We start from the raw sequence: 21,786 nt of genomic DNA, 5'->3' as shown, positions 1-21,786 counted from the left end.
AAAGTTTGAATTGAATCTATTCCACGTGTTGTACTTGAAAATCGTAGGAAAAAACGCTTATCAGAGCGTCACACTTACACACGATAATATTATTCTTGTGACTAAACCGGATATAGTCTATTTAAAAGCCTTTACTTGACAATTGAAAGAATGAATAATGACGTCATTCTAAGGTGGACAAAAGCGAATTAAGGCGTGGTGATAAAAAATATAAACCGTAATAATAATAATAATGCAAATAATCGAAAACACAAAAATATAATCAAAATAATAACAAAAAACGAAAGCGTAATAATTCACGCTAAATTCAACCATTTTCAAATTGATTATGATCCAATTATAAAACACGTGGCCCGTTTGCGCCAACATTTGTCATTTTTTACTTTAAATTGAACACAAAAAAAAATCAATTGGCACGTTATTCCTTTCAAGTAATATTTAATAAAATATTTCAAAAGGCAGCAAAACCAAGCTACATTTGTTTGAGGGTACTTTATGAAATGCATTTTACAAGTTATGACAGCTTCACGAGTGCAGACAAGGTACACCATCTTTCAGGCCTCTCCACTTTTAAAACAAGCAGACACTTCCTTTGCGTGTGGATAAATGCAAGACTAACTGCTTCACATCATACAGGGGTTTCCTGAAATGTTTCAAATTAATAAAGATTATGCATCTGTCCCCATCATTGTAATTAAATCACTAAAACATCCTTAATAACCTTTGGCAGGGAATGGCTTGGTAAGAAAATATTCTATACCTGCAAAATGTATATATATATATTCTTAATAAATGTGTTAAATGCATGGAAAAATAAACAAAATGTTCCTTTAAATATTACTGTTAGCATTCATCTTGTAAAATGCTTTAGCATTTGCTGACTGTTCACGGGGTTCGTACACCTTTTTCATTGCGAAATTCAAACACTTTTTAAGGACTTTCAAAGCCAATTTTTCAATTTCTAAAGTGCCATTAAACAAGGACATACGGTGTGAAGTGTGCATTTTGCAGAGCCACAAATATATCTGCAATTTACATATGCGATCCTAATTTTGCATGTGCATTCATCAAGCTATATTTGAATCGAGTATTTTTTTGTGGATCTGAAAAATACATGTGTAAATATTCTTGAGACAAATTTCTCCCCATCTACATACCTGTCAACCTGTACGGTTTTGCCGTACAAAGTACGTTTTTATGCATTTCAAGACTACGTACAAGGAAATCTGTAAGGAAAAATACAAATTTGCCAATCGCATGCGTCTGCCGCCTGGGGATTTCCCATCATGCATCATTCCGAAAAAAAAAAACAAAAAACAAAAAAAAAACAACAATATGTTGTACGATTATTTTGTACGGGAAAATACAATAGTTTGTACGGGCATGGAGCTGTGGAGGTTGACAGGTATGCATCTAGGTGTTTAGTAAAAAATAACACCAATATGTTGCTTATTATTTTCAGTTGCATGAAGTTTTTCCCATTACAAGTTAACGCTGCGAAACCTTCGTTTTTTGCACGGCATTAATTCACGCTTTTTTTGTCCTCTAGCTCCCTTTGAGTTATTTGGATGATTAGTGTGTTTTCGTCTCCATCGCTGAGTTCATTTTGTCTCTGAGATTAAGGGGAGCAATTGGCCGAGGTTGACAGGTATGCAATAACCTCCTGTGCACCATTGAAGAAGAAATGGCATCCTGTCCTGGCAGCAATCACAAAAGCAGCAGTACTTATATTTACTAACACTAGTTATTTTGAGTGTAATAAGATGACGAGTTTTTGCATAAAACTCCTGTCTCATTTACTATGCTTTGTGGGTATGACTTTGTTTACCTTTCATAACTAGTGCATTTAGGATTCAACAGTTTCCCTGGACCCACCTAAACTATCCACCTACCGAGGTCTCATAAATGTCTTTGGAGACACTGTAATTGATACGTAATCCTTGCATTAAGACACATTTCGCAGTGCCCTGTTTAGGTGAACCCTGCACCTGTCCTCTTAAGTGCAACCCGGAGGGGGTCAATGACATTTCATAAGACAATGCCAGACAAACTAATGAGAGCTGCCGTTAATTAAAGGGAAGAAGAAATCCAATGGCACCAGAGAGCATTGTTGTGATTTTTAAACACTTGTCAAACATGAAAATCATATCCCCAATTTCGAGCCCTTTACAAACCTTGAAAACACATTAAAATTCAAGCATTTTCAAGGATTTCAAGCCCCCGTAGCAAATCTGTATTCCGCCGCTGCAGCCAATAAGGACGATAAATGAGATTAAACGATGGCACGTTATTGCAGAAGTGATACACAAAAACACAAAAGCAACACAACACGGATGTCTAATTAAACATATTTTACTTAGGCGCTTGCATTGTTTGGATGTGAGAAAATAAGAGTCCTTCCATTTTGTCCCCCAGTTTCCTCGTCTTTGGCCACGGCTTGAGAACAAAATACGTGTAGTACGTTTTGTGGGCGCTACGCGCTGTAGTGCGTCACATAGTAGTCGTGCACGTACATCAGGACGGCCACCGGTTGGCCGATGATTAGCGACATCCACACGGCTGCGTTTCCGTAAATGCCATTCAGGAAGCGGCCCACAAACCAAGCGAGCGGAACCTGGAGAGGATCCAAAGTCAGTCGGTTGCTAACCGAAACAGCAGAATTTAAATCATCTTTGATGAAGGATTGAATAAAATAAAACAAGGCAAAGTAGAAATACGTTGAATATGTGGAGGTGTTTATTTAGAGGTGGGGCGAAGTCGTTTGAGGTGTCCTTAAAAAGTTGAAATTTAAATATTTTCTCTATTAAAAGGGACAGTGTGTAATACAGGGGTCTCCAACCTTTTAGGAGTCAAGTTACTTTTACAGGTTTGATGCACATTTCTGAAATAACAACTTGGCTAGATGGCTGGCAAAATAGCTAAAATGTAGCTAGTTGGTTAACTAGAAATGTAAACTGGTAAAAAATAAAAGGGAGCAAGTTAGCTTGTCAAAAGAGTAAACAGTCAACAAAATAGCCAGATAGAATGCTTAAAAAAGCTAAATAGAAAGTAGGCAAAAATTAAGCTTGTTAACTAGCAATAGTAAAATGTTAGCTAGATAGCATTCAAAAAAGGTAAAAAGCTAGGTAAATAGCTTGCTAAATAGCTAAAAAGATAGGAAGGTGGCTAGCTACAAAGCTAAAAAGGAGCCAGATCGGTAGCTGAAAAATGCACTTTTTTTTTTGTTCATTCGATCTACAAAACCCATAAATAGGAGTTTAGTTTGTAGGATAAAACAAAAAGACAATTAAATACATTTGATTAATATGTGACCAAATTCTCATTCTTTTCTCTTAATTGTTTAAAAATACTTATCGATACTGGAATAGATTTTTGCCCATGAACTGAAATGTATCAATTTGAATTTCAAAAATAACAAGCTATCATGTTATTACGATGCTATTACCAAGTTAGTTATTAAAAATAGGGTCAAATAGACTCAATCAACCATAGGAAGCATCCGGGTGCCTGAGGGCATCACGTTGGAGACCTCTGGTGTAATATTTAGTAAGACAAAGAACTTTCATCCAGTACAAAAAAACCCGATTGATTTGAATACTAGGCAAAAAACATCAACTATCACACTAATGTTAATTTAAAAAAGAAAAAAAAAGGTCGAGAAATTTGTATTTCTTTTTACATTTTGTTATCCATATGATATGCTCTTGGCACTGTTTTTTTGTCTGCATTAGACAATACAGTGCCATCTAGTGGTCAGGAATTACACACGGGGGCTTTAAGTATGTGCTAATAATGTCCAATTTAGTTTAAAGAGCCCTTATGCTTCATTTTCCATTGTGCTTATCTGCTTTTATCCTACTTTTATCAGGCCTGTTTGGGGCGGAACAAACCCCCAACAAAGGTTAGTTTATTTGAGCACAAAATCATGGGTGAATCTGCTGCAGTTTCCTGGCTTACCCCTGTGTTGTCGTCATTTTTGTACCTTTTTATACAGCTTACGTGGAAATGAGAATATGAGCATTTAATTGTTTTTCTACTGTTGTGACCATCTAGGAAAAGTCCTAACATTTAGGGTGGAATTAAATATAATTTAGTTTTTTTTTTTTTTAAGAACACAGTGTCCTGTCATTATGACCCAAGAACAACAGACGGGTTAAATCATGATGGAGGCCGTTAATTTTTTTTAATTGGGGGTTGGGTTGGCGTTTGGACTGTATTTGAAAGATTGCTTTTCTTACGGTCTCCATTTGCATGTTACACCAACAGAAAACTGCAACCCTGAGCATGATATCACTCCATTTATCATATCAGCCTCGCTAGAACCGGTTTAGACAAAGGGTCGTTGTGCAGTGTCAATTTCCACCGTTGTGTCTTTAGTTTTGTTTTCTTCTTTAAGTTTAGGTTTTGTTTGAGCATATGAAGAATATTAAGAAATGTTCTTCTTTGCACTTGTGAACTGTCTGCAGCCACTTTCTAAAACCCATTTGAGCCCGGAATATTCTGCAAATAAAACCGTTGAGGGAACTGCTCATAGTTTCCAGCTTTTATTTTGATAACCTACTTTCTCGCCCTGAGGATTACCATTTCTTTACCTCACCTGCGCCATCATGCCCATAAAGGCCCAGAGCCGGAACATCTTCAGAGGGACGCTCACCAAATACTGAGGAACACAACCCGATCCAAAAGAGTTAACAAGGAAAATAATATATGATTTTCTATTTATAATTACCTCATGGAAGAACGCAGACAGCAGAAAAACAGCGCTTTGCGCCACTAGCTTGTTGACGCCTCTCCTTAGCATGGGCTTGTAGAAATGTCTGAAAAACACAGATGGGTATCGTTTGAGGTGTCGTTAAAAAGTTGAAAATGAATCTACTTAGTAAGTGTTAACAATGCCCAACTTAGTTTGAATAGCCTTCATTTTTTCCCCACCGTGCCTATGTGCTTTCATCTTACTTTTAGCGAAGCTGTTCATTGTGGAACATAAGGCAAGAGGAATGGGGAACAGGTGGAATGGTGGAGAGTGACGTCATGCTTGTCCCCGCGGTTTTTTTCTTATGTTAGTGCATGATGGATGATTCCTCATTTACTTGAAAGGTGAGATTATTTCAAAACACTACACACAAGAAACTAATGAACCTACATTGATAGTCGTACTCTGCATAAATCTGCCCTTTATGGAAGAGTGGAAAGAAAAAAGCCCTTTCTGAAAGAACACCATAAACAGACCTGTTTGGCGTTTGCAAGAAGCCACATGGGAGAGACAAAGAGCAAGGTCAGATGAGACAGAAATGGAACTCTTTGGGTTGAAGGCAAAGTGTTACGTTTAGCGCAAGACTAACACCGAGCGTCACCCTGAAAACACTGTCCCCACTGTTAAACATGGCGGTGGCAATATCATGTTTTGGGTTGTTTTTCTTCAGCAGGAACTGGGAATATAGTTAAAATTGATGGGAAGAGGAATGGAGCCAATAACAGGGCGATTCTGACAGAAAATCTGTTGGGGTCTGCAAAAGACCCGAGAATGGGGCGGAGGTTTACCTTCCAACAGGACAATGACCCTAAACATAAAGCAAAATCAACAGTGGAATGGTTCAACAATATAAAGATGTTAGAATGGCCAAAGCCAAAGTCTTGACTGTGTGCTGTGCACAAACAATCACTATCAAATTTTAAAGAACTGTTTTGTCAGGAAGAATGGGTAAATATTTGTGTTTCCAGATGTGAAAACTTCCTAACACTGGCTGTGATCAGAGTAAAAGGAGTTTAAACGAAATCTCAAAGGGGGCATAATTTTTCCAACACCTACTTTTCATTTTTAAATGATCTGTTCGCACATTATTAAATGTTGAATTCATTTGGTTCATTTTCACAATTTTGTCACACATGTAGTTGATCCTTAGAAAATATTTTGAGTTTGGCTCTATTTGTTAGAAGCCTGAAATATGGCAATATGTCAAAAAGTTCTCGGGGGGACAATATCTTTGCAAAGGCACCTTAAATAACCAGGCGGACATTCGTCATGAAGTGACCTCTCACCTTAGGCACCACTTGTGAACTGGGATGTTCCAGTTGGCCCAGAAGTAGGTGACGCTCTCAGAATTCCTGCACGAATTAGAATAGAATTTCTGGCCTTTATTGTCATCACTCAGAGTGTCAAAAAAATTCAAAGCTGCCCCATTTAGTACGCATATACACATAGAATTTAAAGTAATGTCGAATTTAAAAGTAGTGCAATTAGCAATATGCTAAAAAACAGATCCAACTTTACTCAACATGGGACAGTACAAATTATGAAAACCAAGTAGGCAGCAACTGCGATAGCAGTTATTCATGATAAATATTGGTTATTTACAGAATCATGTTTATTCACGTGTTCAGTAGGCGTTTCTACTGTATGTTTCTAGGTACGTACCACCAGTCCCTGTAGAACTCCCGGTCTCCGAACTGCAGCAGCTCCGCCACAAAGTTCATAGACGAATGGAAGAACCAGTAGAAAAAGATTAACCAAATCAGATGGTTGGGGACCTAAACAGGAAGAGAAAATAGAAGAAACTTTGGGCTAAAGATTAGGAATTAACATGATGTCCTTGAAAGCGCTACCCAGGGTTCGTCCACACTTTTCATGGCCAAATTCAAGCACTTTTTAAAGGACTTTCCACAGCCCATACTCCAATTTCTCCAGTACCATTAAATGAAGAAATCTGGTGTGAATCATGTATTTTGCAGAGCCACAAATATATCCGCCATATACCTATACGATTTTTAATCATATGTCTGCATTCATTAACGCATATGATTTTAAGATCTTGAGTAAATCACAAACATATTTATGTGTCAGAACACTATGTGTGTCAATATTTTAAGATATCTATCTCCCCTATATAAGTATTGAGTAAAAATACCAGTAATACGCATCTTATATTTTCAGTTGCAGGAAGTTATTCCCATTACAATTTACCACTGGAGAACGCTAACTTTGTTTTCTTGCATGGCCCATAATTGATACGTAATCCTTGAACTAATGCACATTTCATAGTGCCCTGTTTAAGTGTACCAAGCACCTGTCCTTTTGAGCATGGCCTGTAGGGGCGATGACACTTCATAGGACAATGTCATACATAATGTCTGAACACAGTATTGTCAAATAAGTACAAAAATTAGTGCTAATTGAGCACAGCATAGCAGCAAGACAAGGCGGTGACCACTAGGTATGGATTCCGCTATGTAAAAGAAATGCTAATTCCTTGACCCATAAATATTTATAAACATTAACATTGGTATTATAGTTAATGTATTTTTGCCTATTATTCAAATAAAATGTTCATTTTTTCAACTGAATGAAGTTTTTTTGCACCACCGGAGGCATTCAATTTTACAGACTGTCCCTGAATATGTATGGTATGATAGTTCATGTATTTTTGTCTATTAGTCAAATATACCGGTATATATTTTTTTTCAGTAAATTAAGGTTGTTTTTTTTTTTTACTGTTATGGGTCTTATAAATCGAATGAACACATCTAGGAGGCACTGAATATTACAGACTGTCCCTTTAAGCAGACTTGTTGCAAAACACAGCAACAATTTCAAGCATCTACAAGCACTTAATTCGAAGGACAAGCACTTTTCATTTTTTGAAAACACACCATTCAAGCATTTGCAAGAATTTCAAGCACCCGTACGAATCCTCAGCAGGAATTTAATGCATTGCAATGCCTTCTCCTAGTCAGCTACGCCAATCTCGTTGAAAAACGTCAGAATCTTTAGGATGTGCTTGAACGCACTGTTCCACTCACCGCCAACTTGAGAAGACGCTCCATCATACGAGAAAAGTTCATTTCCTGTGTGGGCAACAACTGTCACTAATCCAAAATGCAACATTTTTGTCTATATGACTTGTGCTTCCACCCTACCTGGAAAGGCTTCATAGAGTTCTGTATAGTTGGAACCATCCACTGGAGGACCAAAAACGGATCACGTTAGGATTTCATCAACATTTGCGTATGACAGTGGTTCCCGAAGTGTGGTCCACGAACCCCTTGGGTGAAAAACATCTTTCCAAGGGGTCCACACAACACGATGTCTGAGAGAGTACGACACGATGTCTGAGACAAAATAATAATACAACATTTTTCTGGAGAACAAAAAAAAAATGTATTTCTTCTGTCTCACATCCTATCCTATTTTCAGCTGAGCTCAGAGCAGTGATTACGGCAGCCTTACAGTGCTGGTAGTTTAGCAGAGAGAGAAAGGAAAGAGAAGACACCTGGCACAAGAGGCAGGAGTGGACGTGACTTTAATCATGAGCCATTCATCAACAATTTGAGAAAAAGTCAAACAGCCCCTTTAGGTACCACGGGTTGGAACTGTTCCCAAAACGCGCCAAATCAGCCATGGAATACTTTGTTCCCTTTGTTACCTGGTAAAAGTGTGAGGCGGGGTTTTTAACTAGATGTAAAGACCCAACAAAAGCTAATCATGATCTGAGAATGACCATTTCCAGTGTTGAACCAAGTTTTGATTTATCGTGCAAAAATAAAAACTACGTGAGCCACTAAAATTGAATATTTCTTTGCACCAGAATGGCATAATTGCATAGCTGTATCCGGTATTTCATTATTGGTCATAGTTCTGGTTAACGGTCCGGGCCCAGGATGACTTTGGGAACCACTAGCATATGATTTCTACAGAATTACCTGCTGTATTAACCCCACGAGGAGCTGCATGAAAAACAACTGCAAAAACAAGAAAATAAAAATGAAAATATCCCAGAAAAAAAGCCTCATTTCATTTCATTTCTTGAAAAGCTCACCATCTCAAAGAGCCTTCTCAGGAGGAAGCGTTTGCGTATCCGAGGAGAGCGAGGAAAGTTGAGCTGGTAGCACAGCGTCGGCGCAAACACAAAGTAGTACATGTCTAAGGATGAAACCATATTTACACGACTTCTTTTTACAATTTCAAGTAAATGTAATAAAATAAAACAAAAATGAGATTGAATAAGATAGAAATAATACAAGATGAAATAAAACAGATTTTAAAAAAGGAATAAGAAAATTAAAATTAAAAAAACACATTTACATTAAAAAAAGAAATAAAAATAGGAAAATAAAATTTTGGGGAAAGAAAATACAATGAAATAACAAAATTAGTAACACTAAAATAAATGAATAAGATAAAATTGATTATAGTTAAACATGAAATGAAATATAACAAGATAAAATAGTCGAATAAAACAAACAGAAATCATATATATATATATATATATATATATATATACACATACACTAAAGTATAAACTAATACAGATCACATTGATAAGAAAATAAAAAATAATTAAATAGGAGAAATGAGACAAAATTAAGTCAAGTAAAGAAAATACGATAAAATAAAACAACAAATACGAGAAGGTTAAAAATAATTACAACTGTCCCGACATTGGAAGAACTAGAAACAAATAATAATAATGTAAAATTAATAAAAATAAAAGTATCAAAACAAAATAAAAATAAATCAAGAAATAATAAAAAAACAAAATTGATTAAGAAAAATATAGGTTAGAGATAGAATATATCGAAAAAAATAAAACAATCAGATTTTTTTTAATGTGAAACAAAACAATAAAAGTAAACGACAAGATAAAAAAGAAAAGAAAATAAGGGAACCCAAAAATATGCAATGATAGAAAAACAAAAGAAAATTAAACTTAAATTAAGAAACAATACAAAGTAAAATACAACTAAATAAAACCAAATTATTTAGAATCAAATGATAAAAATGAAAACATGATAAAATAAATTAGTTACAAATAAAATTGTATATATAATTTATTATTGTCACCTCTGTGGGTGAGATTCCCAGGGTAGGAGACTTTAGTGTGCACGGCTGAGCCATTAGACTGGGCCACGGACGGACCTACAAATCACAATGATGGAACGTCCAAAATGAACACGGTAAAAACAATAGTGCCACAATCGTAATAATTGAATGGGAAACAATACTAACAGGAGTAAGATCGAGTCAGTTTCTTGGCTTTGGCTTGTCTGATCTCCCGACACCACCTATTGGTGTCCCGGTAAGAATACAGCTTGAGGAACAGAACTGTATAGATGCCCAGGGACAGAATTCCGCCGACTGGAAAGCACAAACGTACACTTAATATATGGGCCAATTCTGATACCGATTTTTAATATTAAGAGGAGGCCGGAATTCATTTGCTGTAAAAGCTCAAAAATTGACGGGGAGAAATTTATCATAATGCAAAAAGAAAGAATCATCTTTATAAATTCAAGTTACCTGCGATTGTACTCTTTTACAATAATTTGTAAGAATTTCAGCACAACGCAAGAGATGCAGTTTTAAATATTTCCTCTTGATGTCACTCAAGCCAGGCACCGCTTGCAAAGGAAATGTAGTAGTATTTATTTCTCTTTTTCTACCTTTGTTCTTCTTTTTTTATTCTTCCTTGCCCTCTGTCTTTCTCTACCTTTTTGTTTTCTATTTCTCTCTCTTTCACAATTTCCTTCTTTTTTCTTACTTTCACTCCCTTTATTTCTCTATTCCTCTTTCTCATGATCACTCAGTTTTTTCTCTCTCTCTCTCTCTTCCTCTTTCTCATGATCACTCAGTTCTCTCTCTCTCTTCCTCTTTCTCATGATCACTCAGTTCTCTCTCTCTCTCTCTTCCTCTTCCTCATGATCTTTCAGTTCTCTCTCTCTCTCTCTTCCTCTTCCTCATGATCTTTCAGTTCTCTCTCTCTCTCTCTTCCTCTTCCTCATGATCTTTCAGTTCTCTCTCTATTCCTCATGATCACTCAGTTCTCTCTCTCTCTTCCTCTTGATCACTCAGTTCTCTCTCTCTCCCTCTTCCTCATGATCACTCAGTTCTCTCTCTCTTCCTCATGATCACTCAGTTCTCTCTCTCTCTCCCTCTCTCTCTCCTAGTAGTCCTGCCCCCACAAGGTTTTTCTTCTTTCTAGCATGGAGCCCCCAGCTAAAATGAGTTTGAAACCCCTGACATAAACTAAAAACTGACTGGAAATAAAATCAGGCTTAGCAGCAACTCATATAAAGGCACATATAAAACATAAATAGCTCCCCGTTTTCTTTCAATAAATAAATAAAAATATCAATACAACCATCGTAACTTAATTAACCTAACAAAAAGTGCATTGAAATTTCAAAGGAGCTTGCGAATTGCAAAGTGTGGGCACGACCGTTTTAGAACCAGATTGACAAACTAATGTTATGGTAGCAGCTAATTACTCAGCCTTCCACTTTAGCATACTGTTCATGCGCTCTCTTAAACACAAACACATGCTTGACTAATGTTATGATAACAGCTAATATATCAGTCTGCACCTGAACGTGCTTCCCCAAAACAAGTTAACTACACTTTTAATCACACACGCACTTATAATCGGTTGCCCTCCACTTGATATACTGCAGGCATGATTAACTCAAGAGTTTACCTACCAGGGGTAACAGAGGTGACAGTGAGGACTGTTACAGCGGGGAAAATGAGCAGCAACATCAAATTGATGACGTGAAAAATCAAGCCGGTTGTTTCTGACACAGTTCCCTACAAAACACAGAAAAGACAAAATCAAATGATGTTTTCTAAAATGTTAAATAATACCATAATAAATAAAACATTTCATTAACTTACTCAATGCCATACGTATTTGTCCGTGAATGGCTAAACGTAAATACGTGTTTTTCTTGTTTTAGTTAAAAAAAAAAAAAACACTACTATAAAGGGTTTGGAGCTGCTAATTGGTAAGAATCAGGCCTCTGGGAATGATTACATTATGATGAATCACCATTAGATGGCAGGCGTGGCTTTGATCAGATATTTGTTCACACATTGTGGAAGCCCAACTTCCTAGTGTTGCCTTCTGTATCTGGCAAATGAGTGTGTGTGGGTGGCCCCATATTGAGAGTAGGCGTAGTGTAAGTAGTGTTGGGAGAGTGGAAAGATATTGACAAATAGTAAGAGGCAGTTAGCTCTTCAACAGAGCCTATTCCTTTCAAAAAAAGAATGACATCATGTGAAGGTTCTTGAAAATTTCATGTAGCATATATATATTTATCACAAATGCAAAGAAAGCACCAAAGTGAAAGTACTACTTCCGTTTTTTTCAGAAGTTTTCTTGGAAACAAGGATTTTCAAGAAACTTAGCAATTTGTAAATATTGTTTACTAAACAATGCTAAAAGCTAATATAAAAAAAGTTAATGAAAGATGATGGTTGAAGCATTACTTTGTTATGTCCTATGCCTATATAGCTAAAGTACTAAATTGTCAATAGGGCTTAAAAAATGAGTTAAAACTGCAAAAAATTGGCTAGCACCCGCTTTCCCTATTTGAGAAAAACGCCTGGCATTGAATGAGTTCATAAAATATTCATGGCAGCATTAAATTCAATAAACTGAAATATATATATTTGATAATACAATAAATAAATGAAAAGGATCTTACCACAGCCAAACGTCTTTCTGTATATAATGCTGCCAAAATGAAGACGTTGGATGCTGAAAACAACAGAGGGGAACGAGAGGTGAAGGCACACAACAAGTGAACTTTGGCAGCAATCCACAATTTTATGACTAGAACAGCTCTAGTTCTAAACAGCTGCATCGACTTGAAGACGCGAGGACTTCTAAACAACATTGACTTAAAAAAAAAAAAAAAAAAAGTAAAAACAGCGTAAAATACCATATCATGGTACACCATTATCAGTTTCAAACCCATAATTAGCACATAGAATATCTGATACACTTTATAGTAAAAATCGAATACAGTAATCCCTTGCTGTATGGCAGTTTTCATCCTGCATTGTGTTCTGCTAAACAGTCGCACCGCCCATTTTCTGGCTTTGCGTCAATTACCCTGCAGTCTAAGAGGCACACCATACTTAATATTTCTCTAAAAGTTACCAAAAAAGTAGAGGGAGATACTTTCTATCACCAACAAGGTTGAACTTCTCCACCAACTAAACTTCCTCTGGAGCCACATGTGGGTCTTTGGCGCTCCTTCTTGGCTCCCTGGCGCTTTTTCACTAAAAGACACATCACCTACAATGCCATACAAACTAATGCCTGCTACTGTAATTCACACTGGGATGAAGAAATGCAATAGCAAAACGAAGCCACCGGAACAGTGTCGGCGTCCTTTTTTTAGGCCAATTTGTTGAGAAACATGGCAACAATTTCAAGTATTTACAAGTACCCTAGTTCCAAACATTTTTCAAGCCTGGAAAAAAACATTAAAATTCAAGCCTTTTCAAGGATGTCTTGAACTACTAGTATTTAAAAATAATGAATGTTCTTATCATATATAGTTAATATATTTTTGCTTTAGATTCAAATTAATAGTTTTTTTAATTTAATGAATGCAGTTTGGTTACACTCGGAGTTGCTTAATACTAAACAATGTCCTTTGAGTATGCTAAAAGACATAGTCAATTATATTTTGAAGGATGCCTGTTTTGTTCACAAATTTCAACTAAGATTTTGCGTAATAATGAAGTACTCAATTTCCGCAAATCTAGTTAAAGGGAACAAGTCAAAGTACACAGTTCTTTTCAACTTGCAAATTAAAAAGCTTAAATATCATACCGATGATAAGGCAAGCGGCTGGCCAGCTGTACGGGTCTTTCAAAAAGAGAGACACCACCTGGATGGGATCTACCAAGATACCGTACCTAAAATCGAAAGAAGCAGTTTGGGAAAAGATTCATTTTTGGGACAAAAAAAAAAATCATCAGAATACATCGAGTGTAGAGGTAAGATCTTGGACCCGAGCCTGAACCCGACCCGACCCCATCCTGAAATTTGGACATAAAATGTTTCTTTTTCTTTTTTCGCCCCTTTGTGGAGGATCTGCACAGCATGCACTTACTTTTACTTAAGTCATTATTCAGATTAAGTAAATGCTTACCAAATCAGTGTAACTCCAAATCACTAAATCCAAAGAAGTTTTACTCCTCGGTTTTGGGGTAAAAAGTGCGACGCGTCTGCCTTCCACCTCCCTCACGTCACATGTCATTTCCGCTTCAGCAACTTTCTTTTTGGTCAAAATTTCACTGTTTGCAGCTTGTAATCTGCAGAATATGATTTTATTTTCGGGGCCGTTTCTTTCAGTTTCACTTTCGCTCGCTACACGTCGCCGAAATACGCCGAACCGTTTATTTTGGCGGTGCGCTTGCAGTGCACACTTGATTTGAGGGGCTCTGCCCCAAGTAAAACCCAAGCTGGGTAGTTTAGCCGAAACGCAGTTCCACGCTGAAGTGCGCACAGCTGAAGTTTATTTCAGGCTTGGTTATCAAAGCAAGTTAATTTGTCGGGTTTGGGCGGGTTCGGGTTTATATACTCGCGACTCAGGTCGGGTCGGGCTGATTTTTTTTTAGGCCAGATCTTACCTCTGATCAAGTGTGTGCTCACTTTATGATATTCTCCAGGAAGAGGCGCGCATTGCTCAGCATCTAAGAGAGGAAAAAAATGAAGGCCAGGTGTTTATTGTTGTCTTGCTCAACGAAAAGTACAAGGTGTGTCTGGGGAGGTGATCGCGATAACGTCCGATAAAACTTTATGACTCTGCTTGTTTATGAAGAATCAAGTCTGAGCTTTGTGATATCCTATCCTAGGTTTGCAATCGTTTAGCTGCCATCAGGGGTACTGTGCCTCGCAAAGGTATTGCTACCCGCCAAGAACTTTTTGACGTATTGCTGTAATTCAGGCGTAAAACCTATAGATAAAAATCTCAATACATTTTATAAAGATCAACAACATGTGAGACACAATGCACAATGCTGAAACCACCATGTTTGACAGAGGAGATGTTTTCAGGGTGATATGCAGTGTTACTCTTACACCAAACATAACGCTTTGCATTCAGTAGAAAAAGTTATATTTTGGTCTCATCTGACCTGAGCACCTTGTTCCACATGTTATTTGTGTGTCCGATGCAGCGTCGTGTTAACGCCAAATGGGCGTTTTTATAGTACTCTTTCAGGAAGAGCTTTCCTTTTGCCTATCTTCCATAAAGGACAGATTAATGAAAATAGGAATCTGCCACACTAAACTGTGGAAATTTGGAGGCCTGCCTCACGGAGATAAAAGAGTGGATGTCACTCAATTTCCTGCGTCTTAACTCTGAAAAGACTGAAATGTTAGTTAGGTCCATCTAAGTCCCGTGACTTATTCTCTAAAACCGCTGTGAACATTGACAATTGCCACATCACACAGAGTGACTCACTTAAAAACTTAGGTGTCATATTTGACGATCTGTCCTTTCAAACACATGTGAAGAAAATTACTAGAACCGCTTTCTTCCATCTCCGTAACATTGCTAAAATTCGTCCTATACTTTCTCAGTCGGATGCGGGAATCATAATTCACGCGTTTGTTACCTCCCGTCTCGATTACTGTAATGCACTACTTTCCGGTCTTCCGATGACCAGACTCAAGAGTCTTCAGCTGGTACCAAATGCTGCAGCGAGGCTTTTAACTAGGACAAAAAAGTACGATCACATCACCCCAATTTTGGCTAACCTGCATTGGCTCCGTTAGCCTAAGATGCGATTTTAAGGTTCTCCTATTACTATACAAAATCATACATGGACTCTCCCCCTCATATCTTTCAGATCTGATTTCCCCCTATCTCCCGGCCCGAAGCCTTCGTTCCGAGAGCGCCGGTCTCCTGGTGATCCCAAGAGCCAAGAAGTGTTCCGCTGGTTCGAGAGCGTTCTCCATCCGGGCACCGGTGTTGTGGAATGCTCTTCCCCCTGAGATCCGATCTGCTGCCTCAGTGGACATGTTTTAGTCTAAGCTTAAAACTCACTTCTACTCTTATAGCATACGAATAACCTAAACTTCTTATATGTAATAACTTGTGAAGCCCTTTGAGACTATTTGTGATTAAGGGCTATACAAATAAAAATGACTTGACTTGAATTAATGCACTGTATGACTAATAGTTGTCTATGCACAGATTGTCCCACCTCAGCTGGTGTACGCTTGCAGCTCATCTGATATGATCATGGGCCACTTAGTTGCTTCTTTGATTAGTTTTCGCCTTGTTTGGGCTGAATGTTTCGTGCAGGGGTCGGGTACCTTTTTGACCCAAAGAACCATAAAAGCAAAAATATTCAGATTTTTTTTCTTGAGAGAGCCACACCATATATTTTAAGACGAAATTCAATAAAACCGCCAAACTGGCTCCCCAGACAAAACCCAATTGTTCAGCACATTTTATTTTACAGTGTGATGTTTGATGACGTGATAAAAGCTATTAAATAATAATCATGCCAGAGCCTGTGTCCCATATCAATATGAATACCAATTAAAAATTATTCTCCCTCCTGCAATTACTTGAGTGTTGAGGCTCATTTTGACTGCCATTTTGTCCTAAATTTTGGTTTCAAAACAAGGTCCAAGCAAAATTATTTTTTAAAAATATCAAAAAATACTGCAAACGAGGATACCAACGTATTTATCTTAAGAGCAGATGGCGCTGGGCAAGGATAATTGCTCTGGGTGCTTTGCTAGAGATTTGTGGTATTAAAAAAATCTTCTCAGGTTTTTCATCATAAAGTGTCTCAACAATGAACATAGATTTTGAATGAGCTCCCATATAAAGATTATTTAGCGATTTACAGCGACAACGGGGTCTGCTGGTGTATCACCTCGAATGTAAACTGTAGTTAAAATTAAGTCCTAAAAGCAAACCCTGCATAGAGTAGTAAAGTCTCGGCCACGCATGAGTGTCAATCAGCATTGCCACTAAAAAAATATTTAATAATTGCAAACGTTCTATATTATCTCCGAGCCATATATACTGATGAAAAGAGCCAAATAGTCCAGGAAGTCCAGGTCTTGGTAGTGTTGCAGTGGTTCTATGCCCTCTCCATTTTGATATTATTGCTCGCACAGTGCTCGGGTAGATGAGTAAATTTTGGAAAATCCTCTTGTATCCCATTCCTTCTTGGAACTTTTCCACAAATTTATCCCAGTCCTGCCTGGTGTGTTCTTTGGTTTTCATATTGCGGTCTGTTCTCCAGTGTCTCCTTTCACAGACCTCTGAGCCCATCACAGAGAAAGTGCATTTAAACAGAGACTTGATGACACCTTTGTTTGTCATTTAGGTGATCATAGATCATTCACAAGTCATCAGGGAACTTCTGGTGTCAGTCTGCTGAGCTGAGAGAACAGCTAGCCAATACTTTTTCCAACACCCCCAGTTCGGTTTTGATGTTGTAAACTTAACATAAAATGTTGAAATAGTTGGATTCCACTTCCCGATTGTGTCTCAGATGTTGTTGATTATCATAAAATGTTTTCAGTTTTTGGCTCCGAGTTTGAAGCCTGAAATGTGGCAATATGACAAAAAGTTCTTGGAGGACATTTTGCAGTCCATTTACAGCAGCTCCCCATGGTGGTTGTGATGCAAGTTATTGTCTGACTCCACAAAATGTCTGACTTATGCTTCAGTAACCTTTAGCAAAGACTGCAAGCGGCCATTGTGGCGTAACGCTAAAGAGGGCAGGTTCTCGACAAATAATTCTGAACGAGGCGAGCGCACTAACTGGCCTCAAATCTATTTTTAAACCACTGTTCCACAAAGAACTCAATAATGGACTGACAATTCTATTTTCAGATCAGGAAGACGCAGATTAAGGCACTGGAACAAAACAGTTATAAAAAGTGAGCTTTATACGTGACGATGAAATCTTGAAAGCTCCCATTTACTCTTTGGTATTCTAGTATTGTATACTCACCAGCATGACAACACACCAGTTGAGGATCCCTCTATAGTTACTGAAGCCACTGGCAGAGCTTAGAAGAGACTCCTGTTGGACATGGCAGCTGTGTGTAGATTTCATTTTTTGTGGGGGGAGGAGGAAAACTTGATTAGCATGTCTTTTATTAAGACAAAAAATATTCATGTATAAATATATTGACCGAGATGGAATGATAGCAAAAGAGAGAACAATATAACGTTAGATATAACGATAGCAAGAACGATTGAAAAAACAATGGAGAGAACAACATAACGATGTAGCTTAGGAGGTAAAGTGCTTGTCTTGGGATCGAGTGGTTGCAGGTTTGATTCCCGGCACCTCTGTGTCATATGCCAAAGTGTCCTTGGGCAAGACACTGAATTCCTAATGCCCCAAAACAGCTGATAGTTGCCTATGCATGGCTGACGCTGCTATCGGTTAGTTAGTGTAAAAAGGAAAGTGTGAAGCACATTGTAAAGCGCTCAGTGACTTGAAAAGCGCTATATAAATGCAGACCATTCACATTTATGATAGATATAACGATGGAGGGAAGGATATAACGATACATAGAACAATATAGGGAATGATAGAGAGAAAGGTATAAGAATAGATAAAAATGTAAAGAAAACGATTAAACAATAGAAAACGATAGAAGGAACAATAGAGAGGAGAGAGAACGATAAAACGATAAAGGGAATGATAGAGAGAAGGATATGAAGATAGCTAGAATGATAGAGAGCGCGATAAAACAATTGAATGATAGAGAACGATAAAACGATCTAACAATAGATAAAACGGTAAGAGAGAAATGTAACAATAGAGAGAATGATAGAATTATATAACGATAGAGAGAACGATGTAATAGATAAAACAATAAAGAAATGAAACAATAGAGAAAACAATAGAATGATACAACGATAGAGAACGATAGAAAGATTTAATGATAAATAGAAAAAACAATGTGTAGATAGATACTGTAGATGTCTAAACGTTGTAAGGAAGAGAGAAAGAGAGTGAAAGAGAGGAAAAGAAAGAGCGATGTAACAACAGAACGCTAAACCAATGGATACGACAATAATAGAAAAATTGAACAATAGAATGATAGATAGTTGGATAGAACAATTCAACGATGGACAAAACCATATAACGATGGATAAAACGATAATGTTTGTTACTTCGTACCTCCTTTTGACATTATAAACTCTCGAGTTTCAGTTCCTGCTTCCCTTCATTTGAGTCCACTCGCAATATGTAACAGGACATAGTATGAATAATAATAATAATAATAATTTCCTTTGTATTGTCATTCTTTGTACCAATGTACACAGAACGAAATGTCGATACACCTGACCCGTTGTAGCGGGTCGATGCAGCCGCAGCCAGAGGGCGCCGCCATTATACCAATTAGGTATGTCTCGGTCGAGGCGCGAACCAGCGACCTCCCAGTCTCAAAGCGGGCACACTACCATCTGTGATTGGCCTTTGTTTCAAAGCCTGGGTCTTACACTCAATTTACTTAGAAGCCATCAGAGCAAGGGTTTGGGTGAGGTTGGGCCAAACTGGGTTTTCCACACAACATTCTGAAAAACATTTCACTAACGAAATGTCGATACATCTGACCCGTTGTAGCGAGTCGATGCAGCCGCAGCCAGAGGGCGCCGCCATTATACCAATTAGGTATGTCTCGGTCGAGGCGCGAACCAGCGACCTCCCAGTCTCAAAGCGGGCACACTACCATCTAGGCTACTGAGCTGCAACAGCATAGTAATAAAATGAGTTGTTATTTTAAAACTACATACCAAACTGGGTGCATTTTGTGCTAATTCATGGGTGGGCAAAATACGGTCCGAGGGCCACAAGCGGCCTATTGGGCTTTTCCATGCGGCCCGCCAAACAAAAATGGTCAAAATATAATGACAAAAGTGTATATATTATAGTAAATAAAGTACTACTAATAAAAAAATATGCCATCTTTGTGCCCGTTGTCCCTTTTTGTGACACCACAGAAATACTCGAAAATTGATACAAATCTAAATATCAAATTTAGTGCTTGAAAACACGGACCTAATAAATTATTTTACATAAATTCTTAAAACACTATAATCCAAACATTTACAACGGAAATATTACGACGGAAATACTGCAAAAATATTACAAACAGAAATATTGCAAAATAAATACTTCAAAAATAGTCATCCATTCCGGGAAAACCGTATTCTCCTCTACTCCGATTATGTTGAATAAATTATTGCTACGGATACGCAGCAAATACATTGATGTTACGTACTTTATTATAATAAATTGAAAAGAACAGTTAATCAGGTGGAATGTTTAGTGGCGTACTCTGTGAATACTGCGCTAGGTAGCCGTCTAGTACACAAATTGAGGATCCTACTACAAAACGAAATATAAAATTTAGTACTTAAAAACAACAACCAAGTATATTATTTTACTTTCATTCTCGGGGAAAAAAACACCTATAGATATGCTTTAATACAAAAATAGAACCACAGTAATCCTACAAAAATACTACAGATATAATACTAAAATGTTATAGAAATACTACTATGAAAATAATTGAATAATATTGCAACAGAAATACTACAAAAATACCAATAGGGTAATACAACAATACAAAAACACTACTAGAGAAATATTAGGACAGAAATACAACAAAAATACTAGTTCAGAATTATTGCAACAGAAATACTCCAAAAACATAATTACAGTTATGCTAGAAAAATATTAGATATGCTACTGGAATATACTACTGCCATGATGACCATACTGTGTTTGTGCTAGAATTCATTTTGTTGCATTTGGATTCTTTGCATCCTAGACCTTTTTTCCTACTATGTTTTACTGGAAATACTACAAAATACTAGTTCAGAAAAATTAAGCCAGAAATACTACAAACATACTACAGATATATTACAGAAATATTACAAAAATACTACTATGGAAATACGTCAAAAACCTGAATACAGAAATACTACAAAATAGTATTACAGAAAAATGACGACAGAAATATTACAAAAATACAACCACAGTAACCCTCCAAAAATATTCCATTAAAGATTTTTTTTAAATCTACTATGGTAATACTTGAAAAATACTACAACAGAAATACTACAAAAATACCACCAGTGTAATACAAAAATACCACTAAAGAAATATTGGGGCAGAATTACAACAAAAATATTGGTACAGAAAAATGCCGTCAGAAATACTGCAACAACAGTAATAGTACAAAAAAATGATACAGACATACTACTGAAATACTGCAAAAATGCTACTATGGAAATACTACTCCAGAAATACCGCAAAAAATACGACATAAAGTAAAACTACAGCAGGCTGGATAAATGTTCGACCGCAAGCGGTGTCGTTTAAGGTTACCTGAGTCCCTCAATGATTTCGTCCACCGGACTTCCCGGCTTGTTTTGTTTGTCACCGCGCGCCTGTCCCGTTTCTCTGGCTTCTCTGAGTTCTCTGTCCGCCTTCCCGTTGCTCTCCAGCCGCCTGGTCGCTTCTTCGCTCTTCTTACCGGAACACGGCGGCGGTTTCTCACCGGCCTGCGACTTTCCTCCGTGGGCATGTTGCTGTTGCTGCTTGACGCCGCCGGAAATGGTCGTTCTCCTCAGGCGGGTAGAGGGCCCTCTCATCTCGCCACGGTCGCTCATCCCCGCTTCATTTTGGCTCCGCTTGATTTCTTTACTGACTTGTGAGTGGGCGAGTGAGCCTCCCCCACGCAAAACACGCGTGACGCCTTGAGTGGCGTGGAAATAATGCCCGCCAGAGTCCACGTTCGGGGGCGTTGTTTCACGTCTAAGGCTATCAAGATCACGGGGGGCAATTAGCTGATGGGTTGCCAGATCTCACTTGTCCCCCACTTTGCGCTACAGACACTTCAGCGGGGCTCGTACGGGTGCTTGAAATCCTTGAAAACGCTTAAATGTTAGTGTTGTCTTTTCAAGGATGATTAAGCGCTCGAATTTTGAGTTTAT

The 21,786-nt window shown here is 37.7% G+C and overlaps 1 protein-coding gene across 3 annotated transcripts; it reads right to left on the bottom strand.

Moving 5' to 3' along the window:
* Window positions 1-2,336: 2,336 nt before the first annotated feature.
* On the bottom strand, window positions 2,337-21,662 carry dgat1a (diacylglycerol O-acyltransferase 1a). 3 transcript variants are annotated; one of them, XM_088329465.1, is made up of 17 exons: window positions 21,179-21,662; window positions 17,777-17,864; window positions 14,442-14,482; window positions 13,617-13,702; window positions 12,478-12,530; window positions 11,473-11,578; window positions 10,004-10,132; window positions 9,839-9,913; window positions 8,814-8,917; window positions 8,698-8,736; window positions 7,915-7,956; window positions 7,798-7,842; window positions 6,416-6,528; window positions 6,040-6,105; window positions 4,730-4,817; window positions 4,593-4,660; window positions 2,337-2,614 (listed from the first exon to the last, which is right to left on the bottom strand). In XM_088329465.1, the coding sequence occupies exons 1-17, from the start codon at window positions 21,460-21,462 to the stop codon at window positions 2,581-2,583; spliced, it is 1,461 nt and encodes a 486-aa protein (XP_088185591.1). In that variant the 5' UTR covers window positions 21,463-21,662; the 3' UTR covers window positions 2,337-2,580. The 3 variants fall into 3 exon arrangements, with proteins under 3 accessions (XP_088185591.1, XP_088185589.1, XP_088185590.1); XM_088329463.1 differs by having other exon boundaries at window positions 4,598-4,660; XM_088329464.1 differs by lacking the exon at window positions 7,798-7,842 and having other exon boundaries at window positions 4,598-4,660.
* Between the last annotated feature and the right edge of the window lie 124 nt (window positions 21,663-21,786).

This window comes from Urocampus carinirostris, chromosome 2 (genome assembly GCF_059441175.1).
Source record: "Urocampus carinirostris isolate Australia breed hairy pipefish chromosome 2, RoL_Ucar_1.0, whole genome shotgun sequence".
NCBI lineage: Eukaryota > Metazoa > Chordata > Actinopteri > Syngnathiformes > Syngnathidae > Urocampus > Urocampus carinirostris.
This window is presented reverse-complemented; position numbering and strand designations above follow the sequence as displayed.

Bases quoted from the DNA above. Each gene is read 5' to 3' on its own strand.
- dgat1a (XM_088329463.1), bottom strand. From the start codon at position 21,462: ATGAGCGACCGTGGCGAGATGAGAGGGCCCTCTACCCGCCTGAGGAGA. The intron at 14,483-17,776 runs GTGAGTATACAA...TTCCTCTCTTAG, and splicing joins ACTGGTGTGTTGTCATGCTG to ATGCTGAGCAATGCGCGCCT. The intron at 10,133-11,472 runs GTAGGTAAACTC...TGTGCTTTCCAG, and splicing joins TGTCACCTCTGTTACCCCTG to TCGGCGGAATTCTGTCCCTG.